Source organism: Chroicocephalus ridibundus, chromosome 23 (genome assembly GCF_963924245.1).
Source record: "Chroicocephalus ridibundus chromosome 23, bChrRid1.1, whole genome shotgun sequence".
Classification (NCBI taxonomy): domain Eukaryota; kingdom Metazoa; phylum Chordata; class Aves; order Charadriiformes; family Laridae; genus Chroicocephalus; species Chroicocephalus ridibundus.
The window spans coordinates 6145220-6165876 of NC_086306.1; the positions used below are offsets into that span (position 1 = coordinate 6145220).

The window sequence follows — 20657 nt, forward strand, 5'->3', positions numbered from 1 at the left end:
ATGACGGGGTCGCGTTTTCATTACTGTTGTGTCCTGAGCTTGGCAGAGGCACATGTGCCTCGCTCCGCTACAGCCTCACCTTTGCATGTACATACACTTGATCAAAAATACAAGTATCTATGGAGGAGACGAGTGACAAATAATTACTTACAACAGTCCTGCCACACGGCTGCCCCTTGGATTTCTCAGCAGCGCCCTACCCTTCCATTGTCTAAGAAAACAAACCGCAGTGTAGGGAAACAAGCAGCTGTGAAGGGATGCTTTCAGACACCACTGCGTTTTCTGTCATCTCTTTACAACCACATTAAAGCTGCAAGGAAAGAGACACAAAATAAACACCCACCTGGAAACCCCTGCAGACACACCGAAGGAAACGGCTTGTACAGCATAAACCCAGTCCTTGAAGTAAAGTTTTCAGTAGCACAGCTCATTAAAAAAAATTAAACTTTATTGGGCAAATTAGAAAAAAATCAAGGCTAGCACAATAATACAAATAATGATCATGCTAGTTTCATTTTCCCTCTCTTCCATTTAATCCACGGTTAAAGACTGCAACCTTGCGCTCATTACTCCGAATTAGCTCAGCTGTGATTGAAAAGACAGACTTAAGCCCCGTGCCGGGAGCAGGTCCTGCACTTCATTTCGACACACACTTCCCATGAGAAGGGACAGGACAGCTCGGCTGGAATGAAGGGAGGTGACCGATGGTGCTTTCTGGCCTGGACACAAGAAGACCCCACCGGACGGGGCACACCAGATTGTCACATTTTTCCAGTTCTTGCTTCAGGACCTTTCGTACCCGGGCTGTCCTCCTGCAGGGCTGCACACCAAGTGCCTCCTTTGCTTCACAGCAGGCCCAAAAGGAGGGATGCCTACAAAATTCAGCTAAATGAAGCAACACAGGCCCCTGAGCAGGAAAACTTAGCAGCACTGCAGAGAACGCCTGCTTGGGTTTCGCGTTCATCCTCATTTGAGCCACTTTTCGTAGACCAACCTCCCCAAGGCCTTCCCCTGCCCGAGCCCTCAGGGAGCAGCAGGAAAGGTGCCGGCAGGACAGAGCCCATCACTATATATCCAGGTGAAAGCTGGAAGCTGCAGGCTTCTCTTGGTGCGCTGGCAGTTGTTTGGATTTGTACAGAAACGGTTTGTGGCACATGGAGTCCACCAGAGGAGGGTAATACTGCCTGTAGCAGAGGTACGCAAGCACAAAGCCGATCGCTGAGCCAACCAACACATCTGTGGGCAGAGGAGAGTTAACTTCCCTTTACCTTCCCAAGCTCCGCAATCGAATTCCCCAGCAGGCATTTTTTCACTCTGCTCAGGGCTGAGCTCTTGGCCGTAAAACTAAGCTTGGCATATATTTCAAAACCAAAAACATTACCTTGCAGGCAGCAAGGAGGAGTAATCCAAAAAGCCAAGTTGCCAGCGTGGGCTCTGAGCACCTCTGCAGCAGCACAGACCGCCCCCATCGCTCAGGGCACCTGATTGTGGCCCCGTCCACAGACAGACACCAACCCTGACCCACCTTGCCAGTGGTGTTTGTAGTCGCAGGTGCGGGACACGGCGATGAGGGTGGCGAGGAACAGCGGGAGCAGGAAGGCGCAGAGCCGCAGAGCTCTGCTTCCCCGGCCAGGAGCGAAGCAGCGCAGCTTCCCGGCGATGTAGAAGGCAGAGAAGGCGAGACCAGCAAAGGCAACTGAAAGAGAAGCGTGTCACTTCAGGGCTTCGGGCTCTCACCCTTCACCCTCTCCCCTGCTGCAGTTGAAAGGCTGCAAGAGAACGTCTGTCCTGCCCATGCAAGCCAAGGGAAGCACCAGCTCATGAGTGATGGAGGAGCCGCAGAAGCTGGTACTTGGTGAGCATCCCTCCTCCCAAGAGCTACAGAAGCTTCACATTATGTTTGTCATGCCACTGTTTTGCAGAGGGAAAGCTGAGGCCCCCAAACAGGCCAATACATGTAGCCAAAGCCGCGGGGTGCATGAAAGCAAACACAAGGGCTTCTGCTCCCCATGGTTCGCTGTCCCGGGCTGCAGTGGGTAGGGGACATGGAAAACTTACATGAAGCATGTCCGCTGGGGAAGCTTTTGCGTCCCTCAGTCACTATGCCAGGGTCGCCTGTGCACACCAGCTCCGCGTTCGCTCGTCCATCGGGGAAGCATCGATAGAAGAAGTCTGGCCGTGGCCTAGGGCAAAGAACAAGGCACATAGCCCTCGGGCGTGCAGCGCTCCCAGCACGGTGCTCAGGAGTCATCCGAGCCCCCAGCCCTCCCACAGAGCACCCACACCCGAATGCAGTCGCCAGCCACCTCGCGCAGCTCCCTCCATCCTGCAAAGGGCCGGCAGCGCGACCCAGGCTGCAAGAAACGCAAATCTGAGCATCCTGCGGGCACACCAGGGCAAACATCTCCAGCTGCAGCTTGGCACAGGGAACTTCTTGCCACCCCGACCACGTGGCCGCGGGAGATGAAACCGTCCCATCCGCTCCCTGTACGCGTGCCAAAGCGCTCCTCCCTGGCGCAGGCCTGAGCGAGCCCATTTAAATGATGCCTTGAGACAGCAGGTCCCTGACAGTGTTTGTTCTAACATTTAATTGTCTTTACAGCTAGAAAAAACATGTTCCTTCCAGGCTGAGTATGTACAACTTCAGCTCCTGGCTCTTGCTCCTGCTATTGCAGCTCCACCATGGTGCAGACCTGCCTCCCCTCCCCGCACGGCGCAGCTCGGAGTGAGCCAGTTTCTCACCTGCCCACAATGAGCTTCAGGGCATTGGTGAAAACCCCGTTCAGGGCAAGAGCAAGGCTGGCAGCTAGGAGAGAGCAGAGAGGTCAGGTCAGCACCGTCCCCACCTGAATGTGCAGCCCGGAGGCACATTCAGTGCTCAAACTTCAGCTGGAGCCACACAGCTCAGCTTTGACACCCCCGACACAAGACTTGTGCCCCAGCAAGAGCAAAGGACTCGTGTGCGAGACCCCCGGCCCACAGCCGCGTGGGGGCTGCAGCTCCCCGGGGTAAGCAGGAGCTCACCGAGGCAGGCTTCCCGCGTGTCTTCTCGGTCAGCGTTCATGAACACCCTTGCCAGGACAATGAGCAATAAGGGAGACAGAAATGCGATGAACTGCCACGAAATGAGAAGACAGTTAGGCGTCTTGTTAACAAAGCAGATTTAAGCGCTCTCGCCAGAACACAACAGCAATTGCTCACAGAGATGATACACCATCCTTCCCCAAAGCCAAGCAGCGACCTGTGCTCTCCAAACACTACGCTTTTACTGGAATGCAAAACTGCCCCCAGCTGTGTTTGCAGCAAACCCTGACTAACCCTGCGCTCCCCAGAGCATGGCTATTCCTCCTGTCTGCCATCCAACGGCAGCGCTTCACATACAAAAGCCCACAGACTGCTGGACGCTGCCTGTACCAAAGTGTGAGGAAAAAAAAACAGGCAGCAAAAATAACGCAGTGCACCAAAAAGCCCCTCTCTGCATCCCACTCCTCCCTGTGCTTCACAGGCTGAGCGGCGCAGCGGAGCCTTCCCTCCTCTGAGAGACGCCCAGCACATCCTCAGCTCTCAGATAGCACCTCTGGCACAAGAGCGCGGCTTCGGCTGGCTCCGTGTCCCTCCTGCAGGTTTCCCTCCCCGGCACCAGCCGTGGCACCCTGCTGTCCCCAACCCCGCACGCACAAGGATTAGCAATTTGTCAGTGGCACCCCTGCCGCCTGTCAGCAAAAAACGCAGGAGCCGCTGATGCAGAGAAAACCAGCTATCGCTCACAACATCTCCGTGGCGATTTCAGCTGCAGGATTTCACCCCGGGGGAGCTCCACGGTGGGTCTGACGGGCTCCCGAGGAGGCTGCCATCCCCTGCACGTCTGGCACACGTCCTGCCTTCCACCGCCAAATCCAAACGCTACACCAGGGTTTTGTCCTTTAATGCCTAGTGCCCACCCCTTGCAGAAAATCACCAGGACGATTTGCCAAGAAAGCGGGTGCTTGCCCAAGCCTGGAGCCACAGGTCTCACCCAAAGAGCCCTGCTTCAGAGTCAGGGACCCCCCCTTTAGCCGAATTTCGCCCACGTGAAATCCAGCACTTACAGTTTTACATTAAACCCTTTTAACAGAGCCTAGAGAAAACATCTTCATAATCAAATTATAATAAAGCTTTGCTGAAAATAGCTGCTTTAAGCAAAACATTCCCTGCTAGCGAGACAGGTGCTATAGTCCAAGATTATAGCCATCTTGAAATGGACTTGAAACTGATCACAACAACAGTGAAAGGTCCTCACTAGCTCTAACAAACTTAGCTACAATCCCAAAGGCAACCCCCGATGGTAAAGCTTAAAAAGATGACAAAAACTGACTGTAGATGTTGTCTTGTTTGCAGTAATATACTGCACCTTCAGTAACACGCATGAAGAACTACAGGTATCTGCAACACAAGTCGTTTAGCTAGCGGCTTTGCTTTAAAAGCAGAGTTTATAATTAGAGAAAAATGTAAGTAAAACACAGGGAGCGGCCGAACTTACAAACATGGGCACCGTGGGTACGTGATCCACCTCTACGTACGGGTTTTTATAAAGCCACATCTCCTCGGGCTGCACCACGCGCTGAAACGGAGGCACAAACTCCATGATCCTGGAGGGAGGGGGGGGGATAAAAAAATAAAAAAAATCACATTTTGGGCAGAACACACCCACAACCGGCCATTCGGGGCGCTCGGCCCCTCCCGAGGCACCGGAGGGGCCGCGGGGCCGGGGCGAGGGAGGGCTGGGCCACCCGAGGAGGGTGCTGGCCCACCGACCCCGAGGCCGGGCGAGCTCCGGCGCCGCCCCGCTCGCCCTCACCCGAAGGCGGCCAGCAGCAAGGCCCGCACCGCCGCCTCGCCCGCCAGCTCCCCCGCCCGACGCATGGCCGCCCGCCCCGCCGACATGGCGCCGCCGCCCGCCCCGGGGCGGAGCGGCCTGGCCCGGCCCTTCCCCGCCCCGGGCAGGGTCCCCCGCGAGGGTCTCGGCTCCCCCGGCGGGAAGAGGGAGCCGCGCGGCCGCTACCGTTAAAGCGCGTCCCTCAGCGCCGCGTCTGCGCGGCTCTCGGCCACCCCCGGGGATGGCGGCTCCACCGCGGCCTGGGCAGCGCGTTCCAGTGCTCGAGAGCCTGTTCCGTGGAGAAATTTCTCCTAATATCCATCCTAAACCTCCCCTGGCGTGACGTGACGCCGCTCCTTGGGAGAAGAGATGGACGGCCCCTGGCTACCCCCTCCTTTGAGGGAGCTGAGAGCGAGAAGGTCTCCCCTCAGCCTCCTCCAGGCTGAACACCCCCAGCTCCCTCAGCTGCCTCTCAGAAGTTCTCCATCCCCTTCCCCTTGTGCTCCAGACCCCTCACCAGCTCCGTGTCCCTTCTCTGGACACGCTCCAGCACCTCAAGGTCTTTCTTGTCATGAGGGACCCAAACCCAAGCACATTATTTGAGGTGGAACCTCACCCGTGCTGAGTACAGGGGGACAATTGCTGCCCTGGTCCTGCTGGCCGCACTGTTCCTGATACAGGCCAGGATGCTGGCGGCCTTCTTGGCCACCCGGGCAAGCCCGGTCCTTTTCCACCGAGGCAGCTCTCCGGCCGCGCTTCCCCAAGCCTGTGGTGTCCATGGGGCTGGTGTGACCCAGGTGCAGGACCCCACACTTGGCCATGTTGCACCTTGTACCATTGACCTCAGCCCGTGGCTCCAGCCAGTCCCGATCCCTCTGTAGATCCCTCCGACCCTCCATGAGACCGACTCTCCCGCCCAACGCAGTGTCACACCGCGGGTGACAGCCCGGTGCTCGGCCGGCGAGACGCAGGGAGAAGCCTTTTCGTCGTTGGAACATTCAGAACGATTTATTGAAGTCAACCTCAAGCAAAAGTTCAAATCAGTGGAATGTCATTAAAAACCTTTCCAAATTAATCCTCACGGAAGCAAAAACACATCTGAATTCCAAAGTATTTGTAAAATAAAAAAGGCGACATCTCAGTAAATATAATGTACAAAAATTATATGTTCCTACCATCACAGACATTCAGTAAGAAGCTAAAATATTACAGGCAATTCTAGATACACTATAACTAGTTGACGGTAAGCTATCTATGTACAGGTTAACCAAGCTTTACAGGTTTCACACTATGCAAGAGAACATAGGCCGAACAACAAAACCCCCAAAATATCGTATATCTCAAAGTCTATGCGGCAACATCAAGTCATAATACAGTAATGCCCCAGTGGAACATCGCCAGGGAAAGGTAACACTACTTCGTTAGTGTCAAGAGCTTCTAGTCAACTTCCAAAAACTCTTAAGATATCGACTTCAGTGAATATTGATGCTTTGCTATTAAAGACTCGAGTGATTTCGTTAAAATAACATTTCACAGAATCTACAAAGTTTGTTACAGATAAACAAAGTCTACAGAAATAACGACTCTACAAAGGTCATCCGTACAGATAGAGAGTACATGGGAATGGAAACGGAATCTGCAGGTATCTGTGTTGTGCAACATCGCTCGCGTCTCCCACAGCCCCCCCGGAGCCCCCGCCCCCCTCTCCACCAGCCCAAATGCCACCGGAGCACCTTGTTGTCTGTGGCAACGCCATCGGCTTGATTGAAAAGGAAAAGTGACACCAGAAATGAGATAGAGCCCCACCAGTGAATAGGAAACGCTTTTTTCCTCCGGTCCGTTCCTGCCCCAGACGCGGGTGGGAAGGGGCCGGTGCCCGGCGGTGCGGGGAGGCCCGGGGAGGGCCACCATGGCCACCTCCCGGCGCTGGCAGGGACGGGGCGAGGAGAGGCAGCTCCCTTCTCTCCGTGCACAACCCCCGGGCAGCCAGTGCCACGCGAGGAACAGGGGATGAGTGAATGGCTTTGGCAAATTCATACGCGTTTTCCCTTTTTGATTTCACATTAATTACAGAAGTCTCCCATGCAGAGCACAGAGTTTCAGCTTAACAACTCCCCTCTCTCCAGAGCGGTGAGACAGCCCCTCACAGGGGTAACAACACCTGAGCTCCTCACTCAGGAACAGAATATAATAGGAAACAGCTTTTTTTTTTTTTTTTGCCTTTTTTTTTTTTCTCCTCAGAACAACATTGTGAATACATCCAAAGTGTAGGAGTGTATCGTAAGTGCAAATGTTTTTGCTACACAAAGATAAACAGCAGGGGAAAGCTGATGAGAAACGGAAGGCAAACGGGCAGCGTCCCCCCCGGGCTGCCGTCTCTCACGCAACACCCCCCGTGGGGACGCACACAACCCAGACGGCGCTTGGGAACGCTCGCCGTTTGCCAGAGACTCACTGTACAGCGGGAGCAGAAAGTAACTTCAGGGACGTCAAAGACATTGTCAATGTAGTATACAAAAAAAAAAAAAAGTTATGTATAAATAAAAAAAAAAAAAGCTGTAAAAGGAACCGCAGAGCTTCAAGTACATTAAACCCTGAATTCAATGAGGCAGAGGTTTCAATGTTAAAGTGACTACTTCGTACCAGCGTTGGACATCCCCCCTCCCACCCTCCTCCCCCGCCCCACCCACATAGTTCTGTAAAGTTTCCATATATACAGATTTTATGCTCATTGTTAATTACGTCTAGTAATTGTGTCTTTCCCATACTATCCTGAAATTAAGATACAAGAAGTTTTTTAGAAGAAAGGCCAAAATTAAACATTCCAGCCCTATTACTCCATTTTAACAGATTCTCTAAGACCATGGTGGTGACCAGAGAAGGTAATTTGCCCACAAAATTGCCTTTAACATTATCCTTCCTGAGCTGCAAACGCCTTCAACAGTCTGTCGACAGGCCAAGCCTATAGCGCCGAGCCGAAAGCTACAATAACTAACGCTCGCCCCGCGTCTGCGAGAAGGGCAGTGACCAGCCCCTGCACCGCTGGCCACGGCCTGCAGAGCCTCTGCGCTGTGCTAAGGTGCGACCAGAGAGGAAAAGCTCCGGTAAACAACGAAATCCGGTAACTTTGCAGCGCAGCCCCGACGCGAGAGCACCCGGCCGACAGCGCTGGAGCCAGGCCTTCGCCAGAAGCACGGCGCTATGGCAAAAAATTAAAGCGAAAGTAAGGGGAAAGCACGAGGGTGCGTTCCGGTAAGGAACGACTGACAGTCCTAAACACCAGAATTTCCCAACCAAAATCACCAGCAGCTCTGTGGATTTCTTCCAGGCCTCAGCGTGAAACCACCAAAATACCCAATGTTAATTATCTCATTTTAGAGACCACACAAATTTAATTCAGCGGCTGACTCGCCCTCTGCTGATGCCAAATAATCAAAGCAGCTGTTCAATCTTTTCCTTACAAAGGAATTGCATTATCGTTACTCAGTTTGCAAAGAAATAGTTAAAATGTGTATTTTAACATTTTGTGTTTGGCATAAAGAACAAACCCCCTAGAGTTACCAAGATACTTTGAATTAGGTATTTTCTTATCTAAGAACGTTAAAGTTTTTTTGAAAGATTCACCTTCTCTCCAATAGCGTGAAATCCAGTTCAGACTCTGTTCATAAGTCGGACAAGCTTAAAAACCAATCTGTTTTCCCTTTAAAGTCCAAGCCCAGCTGTTGGCTATTATTAATCTTTTTTTTTTTTTTGGTGGAAAAAAGGAGCACCTGTAAGAAGTTTGAAAACAAAGTTAACCAAGACATCAAGCGGCATGGCACAGGAGTAGCAGCAGGCCTCAATTCACAGCATTTTACAAGTTTTTAAGCCTTCTTTGAACCTCCACGTGTTCTGTGACACTCGGCGCCCCGGCACGTCCCAGCAGCAGGTCCCGTGCGGTGACCGAGGGTGGTGGCCCTCGCCTGCTCCCTGGTGAGGGTCCCGGTGCTGCCACACCGTCCCCTCCCGCCAGCGCGTCCCATGGACACCGCATGGAAAAGCAGGGAGGTGCACTCGCACCGCGGCAGTTCTGCAAAATTCAGACCGCTCGCAGAGAAAATCATTCGAACATCACCAAGCCTAATAAATAATATAAAGTAAACACATTGGGCCTTACAGACACGGTAGCAAGAGCTACGTTTGGAATTTCTGAAAAGGTTCAACACCCCCAGTAAGAGCTTAAAAAGAGACATTTATCACACAAAATGTTAAGAAAAATAAAATCCTTTTTGTAAATTTTTTTTTGTAAAAAATACCAAAATACAGCACTGCTTTCAAGCAAGAGTAGTGTTTCAGACATTCACTGCAGTACGGACCACGAGATGAAGTGCTTTAGAGATCCCAGGAGCCCCCTGTACCACGCAGCGACCCAGGAGACCCGCAGAGCCGTCCCGAGTCTGGAGGAAAGGCGTCTGCAGGCGTTCGCAAGATGAACTGCCAGATCAGTTCCATGGCACAGCGGCTGCTTAAAGAGATTGTAGTGTATTTTGTAATTGTACAATTGCACGCAAAAAAATTCCCCCCGTACATAAATTTGAGGACACCAGCCAGAGGCAAGATGTGTTCTAAAATCCCACGTGTACTTTTTCAGCCTACTATTTTCTTGAACTGAGAAGTCACCACGTTCCCGTAGGTTTATGTGAGCAGTTTTTCAGAGACAAGGTTCTTAATTCTTAATTCAAAGACTTAATTTAGCCAGATGCCAGTGACACTTGATATTAATTATGTTCATTCGTGACTGTTTTCAATAGCCATTAGCAAAAAGCCAGCAGGAAGTCAGCTAATTTCAGCGTACGAGTCAAAAGTACACTAACTGCACCAGGGCAGGGGGAGAGGCAGAGTGTAAGACGCAGGGCCAGGGGAGGCGGCTCAGCACAGCCTAACTTCAGCCTGGGGAAACTGGAACCCCCAGGCTCCTTGCACAGGAATGGAGGAGGACAGGTTTTCGAAAGAAAGTCTGGAGCAGGAGCCTGCCTAAGCCACTTCAAAAGCCTCACTGAAGGAGCCCGTCTCTCTGCTGACGAACAGAAGAAATCCAAGAGAGAACCGTCTCATGAGGCTGAAGCTGGCTGCTGTGAATACGGCCCCATTCCCCAGACACAGAAAATACCCTGTTCATTGCAGAAGTGCTGAGATTTTTCTTAGCTCCATTAACAATGAAGATTAAAGTTAGAAGATCTCTCTCAGCAAAAAAATCTAAGCATTCAATCAAAACAAATATGCACATGGGTCGGATTCCTTCAGCGCTCAAATTTCTTTTGAAGCTAACGGGAGTCTGAGAAGGTGGCAACAAAGAATCCCAGTCATATAATTGCCATAAAACAAGCGCAGACTTGGCAGGTGACAAATACACAGGCACAGAACAATCCTCCACCTGAAGAACTCAATGGCAGAGCTCCCGCTGCCATCTGAGTGAGCTGCAGTACGGGCCCGAGCCGGGCAGCTCTCCTAACTACAAAGGTTTTCCACATGAGGTGGGATAAAGGAATGACCACTGTGCAATTAAGCTCCTTCTGAATTTCCACCTGCCGGCAAACGTGGATTACAGCTCTCGAGCAAGGAACTAGGATTTCTGCCCTCCTTAAACAATACCAGATCTCGTGTTACAAGCACTTCCAAGAAGTCATACACCTGATTTCTCATAGGAAACGCCTTACATTAATATTCATACGTTAACATGATACATAACCTACCTTCTCAAAATGCCTTTAAAAATCAGTACTGGAATGGAGGCATTTCGGGGTCACCTGGTCCGAAACCCACATCTGTCCTTATGGCATCTCAGTGTTACACAGAGTGGGGAGGCTTTATTCTTTTCATAAACTAGACATAAAAGTTATGTTGGCTTTGCTATTCTGTTTTTAAAGACACGTTGACTGATCAGAAACAGATCTTCAACACCCTTTAAAAATTAAATAAATAAATATGTTGCTATGCTTTGCTTTCTACACTCAAAGAACATATTTTAAACAGAATATTCTTTTCACTGTCAAAAGGTCTACATATTTCTTTGAAGGCCAAGACGTTTCTGGTTTCCAACAGTAAGAGCTGCTGTAGCACATTCAAGGGTAAAAGAAAGACCAAACAATAAAAAACAAAACACCACTGCCTGCTTCTGCTTGCTAAGATTAAATGGTCCCGTTCCCAGTTCGCACACGACGGCTCCGATGACAAAGACTGAATGTGTCGTAGCAGTCTCTTCAAGTTCATCGCCCGTTTGCCCCTCTTCGCCCCTCCCTTGTTTGTTTTTAACCAAATTCACTCCTTTGCTTCTTCTACAGGATTCTGTGGTTCCAATTTGCACTTTATCTTGCTCCAGTACTCAGGTGCCACGGGAGATTTGGGGTCATGTGCGGAGCAGCAGAGACGGCCATCCAACGCTGATGCCACCAGGGCTCCCTTCTCGTGATCTTTGCAGAAGGAATGAGGGCAAAACTCACAGAAGGAAACTGCAGGATTGCTACAGACGTCACACTGATGCCACGGACATTCCCACTTTCCTGGGGATGGGAGGGGAAGGGAGGAGAGAGAGACAGGAAGCTGAAATTAGTGCATTTCGGGGACAGCACTGGCCTTTAACCCTTACTCCTTGTTGCAATTGTTCAGATGAGTGCAAAGAAAGTTCAGAAAAATCAGCTCTTACTGTAGTCGCTACTTCTGCTTCTCATTTACGAGAATCTGACTGGAAACAGTTCTTAGTCATTTTGCATTTTTTGGGCCTCACTTGGCTGAAAACATTGCTGCCTGCATAACCGGAGCTTAAAATAGTTAGATCAGCCTCCTTTGGCGTCAAGGCACCAAATGTCCTTGCAAGATGCAGAGTTTGTTTTGTACATTTTTCTGATTTGTGGGCACCTCTCATTGATCTGGACACAGCACTCGCTCAGACGGGTATCTCCAAATTAAGATTTAGTTCAATGGCAGTGTACTTTGATGTAGAAGACTGAATGCGTTAGTTTTGAAAAGTAAGCGAGAAACGGCTCAGAGAAGAACAAGTTGTTTGAATCAAAATGTTTGAGCACACAACGCCCCAGATCCCCCAAACCATTCAGGCACGTACTCGTGTGACCGTGTGCTGAGCCCTCAGGCTGCAAAGGCACACTGAACATCGCCAACAGGGAAAAGCCAATGATTCTCGCTGCTGTGCCCGAGCTGCGCTGAAGTCCCTTTTGGCTGGGTTACTAACCAAGTTAGTTACCTAACCAAAATTGCTGCTGGTGCCAGCAAATAAGCTATTTTGAAGATAACTTCCATGTTTCTAATATGCTGAAAAGACACGTGACAGATCCAACTGCATTCATGGCAGCCTTTTGGTTAATTTAATCATAGACTAAACTGGACTTCCAATTATTTTCACTGAAGTCTTTGGAATCAGGAAGATTAAAGAGATAAGGACTTTTACAAAATCCTGCAATCGGATTAAGATGTCATACTGCTGAATAATTTGAGCCCTAGCTTCAAAAAGCTTAACGTGAAAAAACTCAAATGGAAGATACATGCCATCAGGATTTGGTAGATAATTTAAACATATTTACTGATTAATCGAGCCCTGCACATCGTGCTTCCTATGTCAGTGTTTGAACTGTCATTTGATTTGCGGTTGGTGACCTTGGGACACCAAGATGATGCTTGTATTTCAATCCAAGTAAGAGGAAAGAAAGAGCTGCAACAAGAAGAACACTGGAAAGCATTACCATGTCTCTCTGTCCTTCGGTTCTCATTGAGGAACACTGCCACCTGATGTACTGCTAGAAGTGAGTGGTGTTACAAAAGCAAACGTGCTGCATTTAATGTAAACGAATACACTGCGTTTCAGCTCAAACACTGTCTTGCTGCAGGAAGAAAAGATGAACAGGCAGCCACACGACTGCTCTTACCAAAAGGTGGCTGAGTCAGGTTAAGGCATAGGAGGTGGTACGCTTTGGGACAGTCCTTTTTATCACACATGACTAGTTCTCCCCCATCTCCACACTGGAAACAGTTGTCTTCATGCATCTGCTTCTGTTCTGTTTTTATCTTCCGCTTCTTCTGCTTTAGTTTTGCATTCTTCACCTTCTCTTCATTTGCCGTTGCAAATGCTGTCTAGCAATTACAAAGATCATAGCATACAGTCACTTTATAAACCCCTTGCATTACAATTAATCTCATCAACTTTGGGTTATTATTTGCACGAACTATGCTCAAATTAAATGCACTCAAAAAGCTTTTAAGCTATAAAAGCCAGAAATACCCATTCCCGTGTATCTGAATTAGCACAGTTTGTAATGAACTTCACCCTAGACACAACAGCACTACAGCGCATAACTGTAAAAGCCTTAGAGACTTTCAAGGGTGCAAAGCATTACACAGACTAAAGTAAAGAGTTAAATAAAAGAAACACCCCTCTGCCCCACTCTCACTAGATCTCTGGATTTGGGAAGAGAAGCTTCAATTGTCATCCATGTACCTTTGGACGCACTCCTAGGAAACCACTGCAGTTTTCTGCTCCACAATGACATTCGGTCCTGCCATTGCCCAGGCAATCCAAGTTATAATTAAACGTTAACTCCATTCCTAAAATTTAAAGAAAAACAGTTGACCCACACAGACACAGAGGACAGACAGGGTCGTGACAGTGACACTTCAATAGCATTTCTCTCTTCACGCTCTGAGACCCAGCGGCAGCAGCTTTTAAAAGGGCAAGCCTGGAATGGTGCATTGATTTCCCAGACTTTGAAAGCAGCAGCTGTACTATCACACAGAGCCAGGTAAAACGACGGATCAGGTAAAGCACTTACCAGGGAAAGATAACACACCAAATAAACATTGGTGAAAGCATATGGTAAGCGTTTACACGACACGGAGTTAACACTGCACTTCGCAGCAAACCCCATAGTTCGCTCTAACAGGAGCTTTCAGCTTCAAACTATTTCTGACTATAAAATCCCTGCTGAAACCAGAACCGACATTTGTCTCCACTCCAATGAATGACAAAGTTCCTATAAACGGCACTGGTATTAAGGAACTTCAGGAAAAAAACCCCAAAACGTGGCCAAGTTAGGAACTTAGCCCTTTCAAGACAAAAGTACACACGCAAAACAGTGCCATCTTCCTACCTGCAGGAATATCACAAAGAGCAAATAGTCCGACTCTAATGTCGCCATTCACTGTCCATTTCTGCGTTTCACAGTTTGGATTACAACTATGGTTCATAAAACGAGAATAATTCCCCTTTGGGCCAGCGTCTATTATCCGGTCCTTCAAATAAAAACACAAAGACGTATTTAGTACTTACACACAAAAAATGGTTTTCTGCTGACAAGTGACTACTAATGGTTAAAGCAGCAATAAATATGTTTATTTTAAGTTAGTTAAGTGGTAAGTTTTCCCTGCAGAGTTAATTTTATGAAGAAGTGTCTGAATATTTGTGCTAGCAGAACTGAAACAGGCAGAGAGCGCACAACGCGAGACACAGCCTTTCTCTTTCAGCTCTTCACCATTCCATTAAGAGAAACACAGACCCTTCCCTGAGCGTACACCAAGCCTGGAAGGATGCTTCTGCCGGCATTTTGCCCCCACCTTCAACCATAAACAGTGTATATTGAACAAGACATAATATTTACCTTGGTTACAGTTAACATATAAAAATTGGTTACACTGTTTTCATGTGCACGTTTGATCCGCAGCCTGCACTCCTCTTCGTCAATTAGCTCGCCAACGTACTCGTTCACAAATTCGCCCTGCAAAGTAAAGGCAAACAGAAAGAAAAAATCCGTGCTTACTACTTCTCGTGATGATAAAGGGAAGCAGCACAGAAAAAAAGCATTTCCTATAAAAATATGCTCTAATCATCACAAAAAGCACTACATTTTAACCATCAAGTAGGCAAGACGTGCCTATGTGCACCAGGATTTGACGTCTAAGCAATACGCCCATTCAAAATAAAAAGGCAGGAGAGCCACGCGCTGTTGCTGTATTCACATTTCACATAAAACTATGCCGATGGCTACCACGACCTCTGTCCTTTGTAATTCTACCTTTTTAATGCTCCTTTTTGTCCTGAGACCCCACCCACGTCGATCCGTTTTTATGATCTCAGCGTCGGGGTAGAGTCTTTTGGTGAAGCACTGGTTCTGACAGCGCTCTCCCGCCGGGCACACCTGGGGGTGGCACTCGTACTGCAGCATCCTGTTGAGACACTCCGACTCCAGCCCGCAGGGGTTCTCGTCCGACGGCTTGCAGTTACAGCGAGGGATTTCCGACAGATCAGCCACCTGAATCTGAACCTTCCCTATCACCTTGTTGGACTGCGGAACGAAGGAAAAAAAAAAAAAGAATAAATGAAGATGACAATGCACAAAGGACACAAAGGCAGCAGCTTTATTGGAGGCCAATCATCAACTGACACGAGAAGGCAAGAAAATAACGATTACGTCATTATATTTCTTCTAGACCCTTTTGAAGGCTCACAAAGCCTTCACAAAAGAGACACTTCCTGCAATTCAGAAGCAGACGCATGCACGTGGCATCTGTCACCACTCAGCTGCCAACCTTACTGGGGACACCCTCTTCAGAGAAGCCACTAGTAACCAATTTTAGTGAAGAACAGTAAAACTCATGACTCCGTTCACTACAGCATGGGTCTCTCCCCAGTAAAGTTCAGGAACTCAAAGCACACAAAGTTTATCAAGTTCATCACTAGCATTTCTTCCAATTAAACCAAAAACCATTAGAGGAACACCAGGCCCCTGTGTCCCCAAAACTGCTGGCAAGAGCTCGACTGCGGGAGGATGAGCAGTCGCTACTCCCACTGATACGGAGTTCAGCCTTTAACGAAGTTCAGTAAGTTGTAATGGCCAGCATGGATCTAAGACCCGTGACATGAGCTTGCAGGCAGCAAAATTCTACCTTAGGTAAAACTGTTCTTCAAGCGTTAACCCTCTTTCACAAATACTCTGCTAAAAGAATGTTTTATGGTACTACAAGAGAGAACAAAAGATTCTTGAAGAGAACAGCCAGATGATTGATTTGAATTTCCTTAAACTTGAATTGTTGCAAATATTGGTTTAAATACACAGCTTACTCATGCACAGAATAAGAACAGGAAAATAAAGAAGCCAACTCACTTTAATGTGTTTATAAGGTGGAGGTTTCCTTGAATTCCTTTCAATTTCTAATGCCTCTTTGCTTTCTCTTTGTGCTTTCAGCTCCTGGAAGCGCTTTGCTGCTTCTTCAAGTGCTGTGCAAGGGAGTTCAAAATAAAAACCATTAGCACCAAGGTGCTATTAATCAAATATATACATGTATGTATTTAATTTATCTTTTCAAAGGCTAGGAATAGAACTCTATAGGCAAAAACACAAGCTAAAAATGAGTTATCGCAGTATATCATGAATCTATCGTCAGGTACTTTTCAGTAGGTATGGAGATACTGAACAATGATCCCATGCAGCAGAGCCCACGCTCCATCTCAACGTTTCCCAGTTTGTGGAAGAACTGAACTTGCCCACAACGATACACAATGAGTAGGCACTTAAAGAAACATATTTTTATCTGCAGTCAAGGAATCTATATAATGTTTGCAATTTTACATGAACACAGAACACTAGTCACATAATATTCCCATGCAGGTTAAGTGGTGATGGAGACACAAACACGTGGAATTTTTTCATAAACCACTATAAACTTTGTTTGATTTTACCTTTCTTGAAGGTCTTGTTAATACTAGTTTGCCCCTCAGCAAAGCTTTTATCTCCTTCAACATAAGGGAAAACTCTGCCCTGGTGTACCCAATAGTAGTCATGTGAACCAAAGAAAAATACTGGGAAGTCCCCGATATCATGTTTGAGGCCCTGTATGTTGAGAGGCACAGACCTGGGATTGCAGATCTCTGCTGGCCACCACCTGAAAAGTAGGAAAAAAAAGAAAAAGAAGAACGTAAGTTTCTTGAACTATAGCCTTAGCTTCCGAGTCTGCCTAACCAGATTGAGAAATGAAAGGCAGTGTTCCTTTCTTAGAGAAATGAACTCCTTCCTTATACAACCAAGGCTCCCCTTAGCGATACCTGGGAAGCACCACGCAAAACACAGGAAAAGTTCTTATTCCAGATTTCAGAAAAGCTTTGTAAGAACATACGTGGCACAAGAGTGGACTTGTAAGATCAGCTGTAAAGGCTTGTATTCCTGCAGGTGACTAACAGCAAACACAAGCTAGGACATCTCGGTTCTATAAGACAGCCCCTGGTTTTCCATATCCCTATCACGCTCTAGAGAGCACATGTAAGCGCAATCAAGTTTCCATCATCGCCTGGAAAAAGCAGGAGAATTTAATTTAAAGGGCGACATCGATGTCTGACACAAAGTAGATGTATTATTGTATTCCTAGTTCTTGTTTATGAAGACTGAGCTGCTTGAAATTATTTTCCTGTAATTCTATAGTACATTAAAAACACCCAAAGCATTAAAAAACAAAAATAGCCAACTTGCCTGTAATTTCCAAGCTTGACCCAAACGATCTGCTTGTAACGCAGCTTCTTGCCAGCTTTACAGTCATTGCAATTCCAGCATCCTTCAGGCATTTCTATGTTGAGACACTCGGGGTGAAAGGAAGCTGGGCAGGACTCACAGCATAACAGTTTTCCACCTTTAAACAAAGAAACCCTGCTTGGTTTATAGAAGGACGGACTTGCTTCCCCCTGGGCATCACAACTGACACTCATTTTACTCATCCATTCTACATTCTCATTTGCCTCACAGAAGAGAATGGCAAGAGAGAGGGATCGAGTCAAATTTAACAATGTTGGTTAAAAAAGACCGTGCAGCGCAATCAGCCATCTGATGTGCAAGTTGTGACTCGTAACTGCACCAAAGACACACAAACAAGCAGCTGAGTGATTTTTAAACATGAGGGACGTTGGCAGGAGAAGGAACATTCCCAAAGGAAGCAGTGCCTCTGGAAACAGTGCTGTTAGCGCTTATTTCTTTGGGCACGGCCAAACCCTCGGGTTATTTCTTTGGGCATGCCCAAAACAATGACAAATAACCAAACTTTTAAGAAACACTTTTTCAATCCACATTGTTATGACTGAATCCCTCAGCAATCAGTTAGTGTGCATTAACACCCCCCACAGCCTATAGGTCGATCAATGCTTTTCTGTACCAAGAATGTTGTAAAAGAATCGTAATAAGTCTGTTTATTCCACAAAGAAGTTGTTTACCGGTATGAGCACAAGCCATAATGCAGAATGAGACACCACACAAGTTGTCCCCATCCCATAAGTTCCTTTTGCGCACAAAGGAAATCTTAGCGCAGTGGTTTACGCTTATTTGGACAAAAGTTGTTTTGGCTGGCTTGCGTTCTGGCAGATGGATTGAATGTGGAGAGGCACAGCACATCTCTAAGCCACCCTCAGCGAACAAAGCAGCTCATACAATAAGACTTGATGCACTATACATATTGTAATGTTTTATATATGTAAGTATAGGAAATACAAATACACATTTTTATAGATATATGATTTTTTCTAATAAACAACAAGTTTTTGTGTCCCAGATGGATAATCTGGTAGAGACTCAAGAGTATTTAAAGCAATTTTCAAGCACATAATATCAAAAGAAGTGTGAATAGTAACTTTCAAACATTTATCAGAAAATCTTGTCCACCTATAGACTTTCAAAAATGTCATTGCATTAATTGATTGTTGCATATCACAGTAAGCATTCCTTAAACAAATCGGTTGCATGACCAATACTGTATTTCCTCTGCTAAAAACCGTAAAATCCATCCATATGGATTTTCCAGAGCTCCCCAAACCCATAATAAAATTTTCACTTTTAAAATATTTTTTTGCAAATGTTACTTCAGAGGAAATACAGACCCAGTGTAAATTACTGAAACATTATCCAACATGATAAAATGCCAAGAGATGCAAAAAAAAAAAAAATCAAACAAAATCAAAACACAAAACTTTCAGTGCTAAGCAAGAAAACAAACCAAGACTTCGCTCTCAGGATGCATTAGTAAGATATTGCTCAAGCTAAGCGGAGGGCTCAAAATAATTTTTGTTTTCAGGAATTACAGGAACTACGGAAAGCCATCAATCTAGCAACGTTCAAAATAACCTAACTTTAGAACGGTTAATTGGGCACCGGTTCTGAACACTCTCGGAAAATCAAATTTCTGTGGGGAATAAAATATTACATCTGAGTATTTTATGCAGACAACGGTTACCTCCCCATAAGGTACAGTGAGATGCTGCAGCACCACCCACGCCAGAAGAAAACGCTCTCTCGCTCTGCCCGGAGGTGCGGGTGTTTTTGCGGGGGACGGAGGGCAGCTCCAGCGGCCCCCGCGCGCAGCACATCCCGCAGGGAGCGCGGCTGCCCAGGCTGGCGGGGAGACACAGCCCCGGGGACAAAGGGACACAAACGCGGGCAGAACCTCGCTGCCTTCCCCCTCGGATGGACACAGGACCCACCTGTGGTAACCTGAAACATCCTTTCTTCTCGCTGGCTCTGCGTAAGCTACCTAGAAGGTCTGAAACAGAACACCCCCCTCCGCCTCCATGTATAAAATCAATTTAAGCAGCTGGTGACACTGAACTGCAACAATATCAAGCTCGATTCACCTCCTCTCCACATCCCTGTGCGAACAGCTGCCCTGAAGCTGGACTAGCCTCGGCCAGATACAAAGTGATTTAACCTCTTTCAAGGAGAATTTAGTGACAGTAATTATTTTAAGCCCTTTTGTAATAAAAAAAATTGCCAACAACATGAACACACGCTCACAATAATCAATGAGTGAAGTTCACTGAAAAGCAATAAGTGGTGCTTGACAAGCAGACATTTCTCGTTTGATTTAAAGAGAGAGAAATAATAGAAAAAGCGAAAGTAAATTAAAGAGAAAGAAACTATTTTGGTTACCTTTCTCACATTTCTTTTTGGAAGCTGACGAAGGAGGAGGAATCATAGGTAATTTCATCAACTCAGCACGATTTGATTCATTCAGAAGGTAGTGGGACTTATAGGCATATGAACTGAACAGGGGGTCTGAATGATCCTGCACTACCAGCCCTATACGAAACAAACAGAAAGAGATGAGTTGCAATGAAACTACCCATGATTCCATAAAGGAGAAAATAAAATAAACCAAATGAACACCTCTAATGCATTTATGTGTGAATGAAAAAAAGATAAAATGAAGGAAAAAGAAAAGTCTGACAGGAAGTTTCTTCGCTAAGAAAGAGGTTATGTGTTTGAGGGACTAAATCAAAATGTAACTGGAAAAACCTATGATGAATAAGCTGCTTCTATGTGGAATTTCAGTCGTGCTTTTACCCTTAATTTGTGCATTTAGAGAAAAGCACAGGAAAAGCAACCGATTTTATATCTGTGTGAACCACCCTCCCTCCCAAATGGCAAAGGCAAGCTAATTCGAAGAGCAGGGGGGTGACGGTCACCGCATCAAATCAAAGGTCAGGCTGTTAGTTGGGGCTACAAACTGAAAAAGCAGATGTTGGATACAAGAACTCACCATCCCACTTTACTACAAATCTGTCTCTAAGATCTTATCTATCAAAGTGTTTAGTGTGTTGGAAACAACAACAAGGGGGGTCCGTGATTCTGCAAGGCACCAAAGAAGGATGAAAGCCCTGTCCTACGCCATTTGTTTTTAAGTAAAGCTCCACCAGCCCTGCCCTCCCGCAGCTTCCAAATGCAGCTCTTTGGAGCAGTCACGCACTCCGGTCTCCTATATGCTTTTATTTCAAACGATGCATTTGCATTTC

General features: G+C 47.1%; 2 protein-coding genes across 7 annotated transcripts in view; both read right to left on the bottom strand.

Moving 5' to 3' along the window:
* Positions 1–427: 427 nt before the first annotated feature.
* PLPP5 (phospholipid phosphatase 5) lies at positions 428–5264 on the bottom strand. Of its 2 annotated transcripts, XM_063358875.1 has the most exons (7): positions 4838–5264; positions 4520–4628; positions 3025–3115; positions 2743–2806; positions 2059–2183; positions 1526–1696; positions 428–1236 (listed from the first exon to the last, which is right to left on the bottom strand). In XM_063358875.1, the coding sequence occupies exons 1-7, from the start codon at positions 4921–4923 to the stop codon at positions 1067–1069; spliced, it is 816 nt and encodes a 271-aa protein (XP_063214945.1). In that variant the 5' UTR covers positions 4924–5264; the 3' UTR covers positions 428–1066. The 2 variants fall into 2 exon arrangements, with proteins under 2 accessions (XP_063214945.1, XP_063214946.1); XM_063358876.1 differs by lacking the exons at positions 4520–4628; positions 4838–5264 and adding an exon at positions 3769–4492.
* Positions 5265–5799: 535 nt separating this feature from the next.
* Positions 5800–20657, bottom strand: part of NSD3 (nuclear receptor binding SET domain protein 3) — a 46738-nt gene continuing 31880 nt past the window's right edge. For 2 of the 5 annotated variants that reach the window (XM_063358735.1, XM_063358734.1), the window contains exons 15-24: positions 19795–19944; positions 17359–17515; positions 16575–16777; positions 16000–16112; positions 14911–15180; positions 14497–14613; positions 13990–14131; positions 13341–13447; positions 12772–12976; positions 5800–11394 (exon numbers count right to left, since the gene is read on the bottom strand). In XM_063358735.1, the coding sequence (XP_063214805.1) occupies positions 11153–11394; positions 12772–12976; positions 13341–13447; positions 13990–14131; positions 14497–14613; positions 14911–15180; positions 16000–16112; positions 16575–16777; positions 17359–17515; positions 19795–19944 (1706 nt within the window). In that variant the 3' untranslated portion in view covers positions 5800–11152. Of the gene's footprint in view, positions 11395–12771; positions 12977–13340; positions 13448–13989; positions 14132–14496; positions 14614–14910; positions 15181–15999; positions 16113–16574; positions 16778–17358; positions 17516–19794; positions 19945–20657 lie in introns of those variants that run through there. The other 3 variants (XM_063358733.1, XM_063358736.1, XR_010074014.1) reach the window with 3 other exon arrangements.

Excerpts from the sequence above, each read along its gene's own strand:
- PLPP5 (XM_063358875.1), bottom strand. The coding sequence starts at position 4,923 with ATGTCGGCGGGGCGGGCGGCCATGCGTCGGGCGGGGGAGCTGGCGGGC. Across the intron at positions 3,116-4,519 it reads TACCCACGGTGCCCATGTTT|TTCATCGCATTTCTGTCTCC; the intron begins GTAAGTTCGGCC and ends ATTTCGTGGCAG. Across the intron at positions 1,237-1,525 it reads CTACAAACACCACTGGCAAG|ATGTGTTGGTTGGCTCAGCG; the intron begins GTGGGTCAGGGT and ends CTCTGCCCACAG.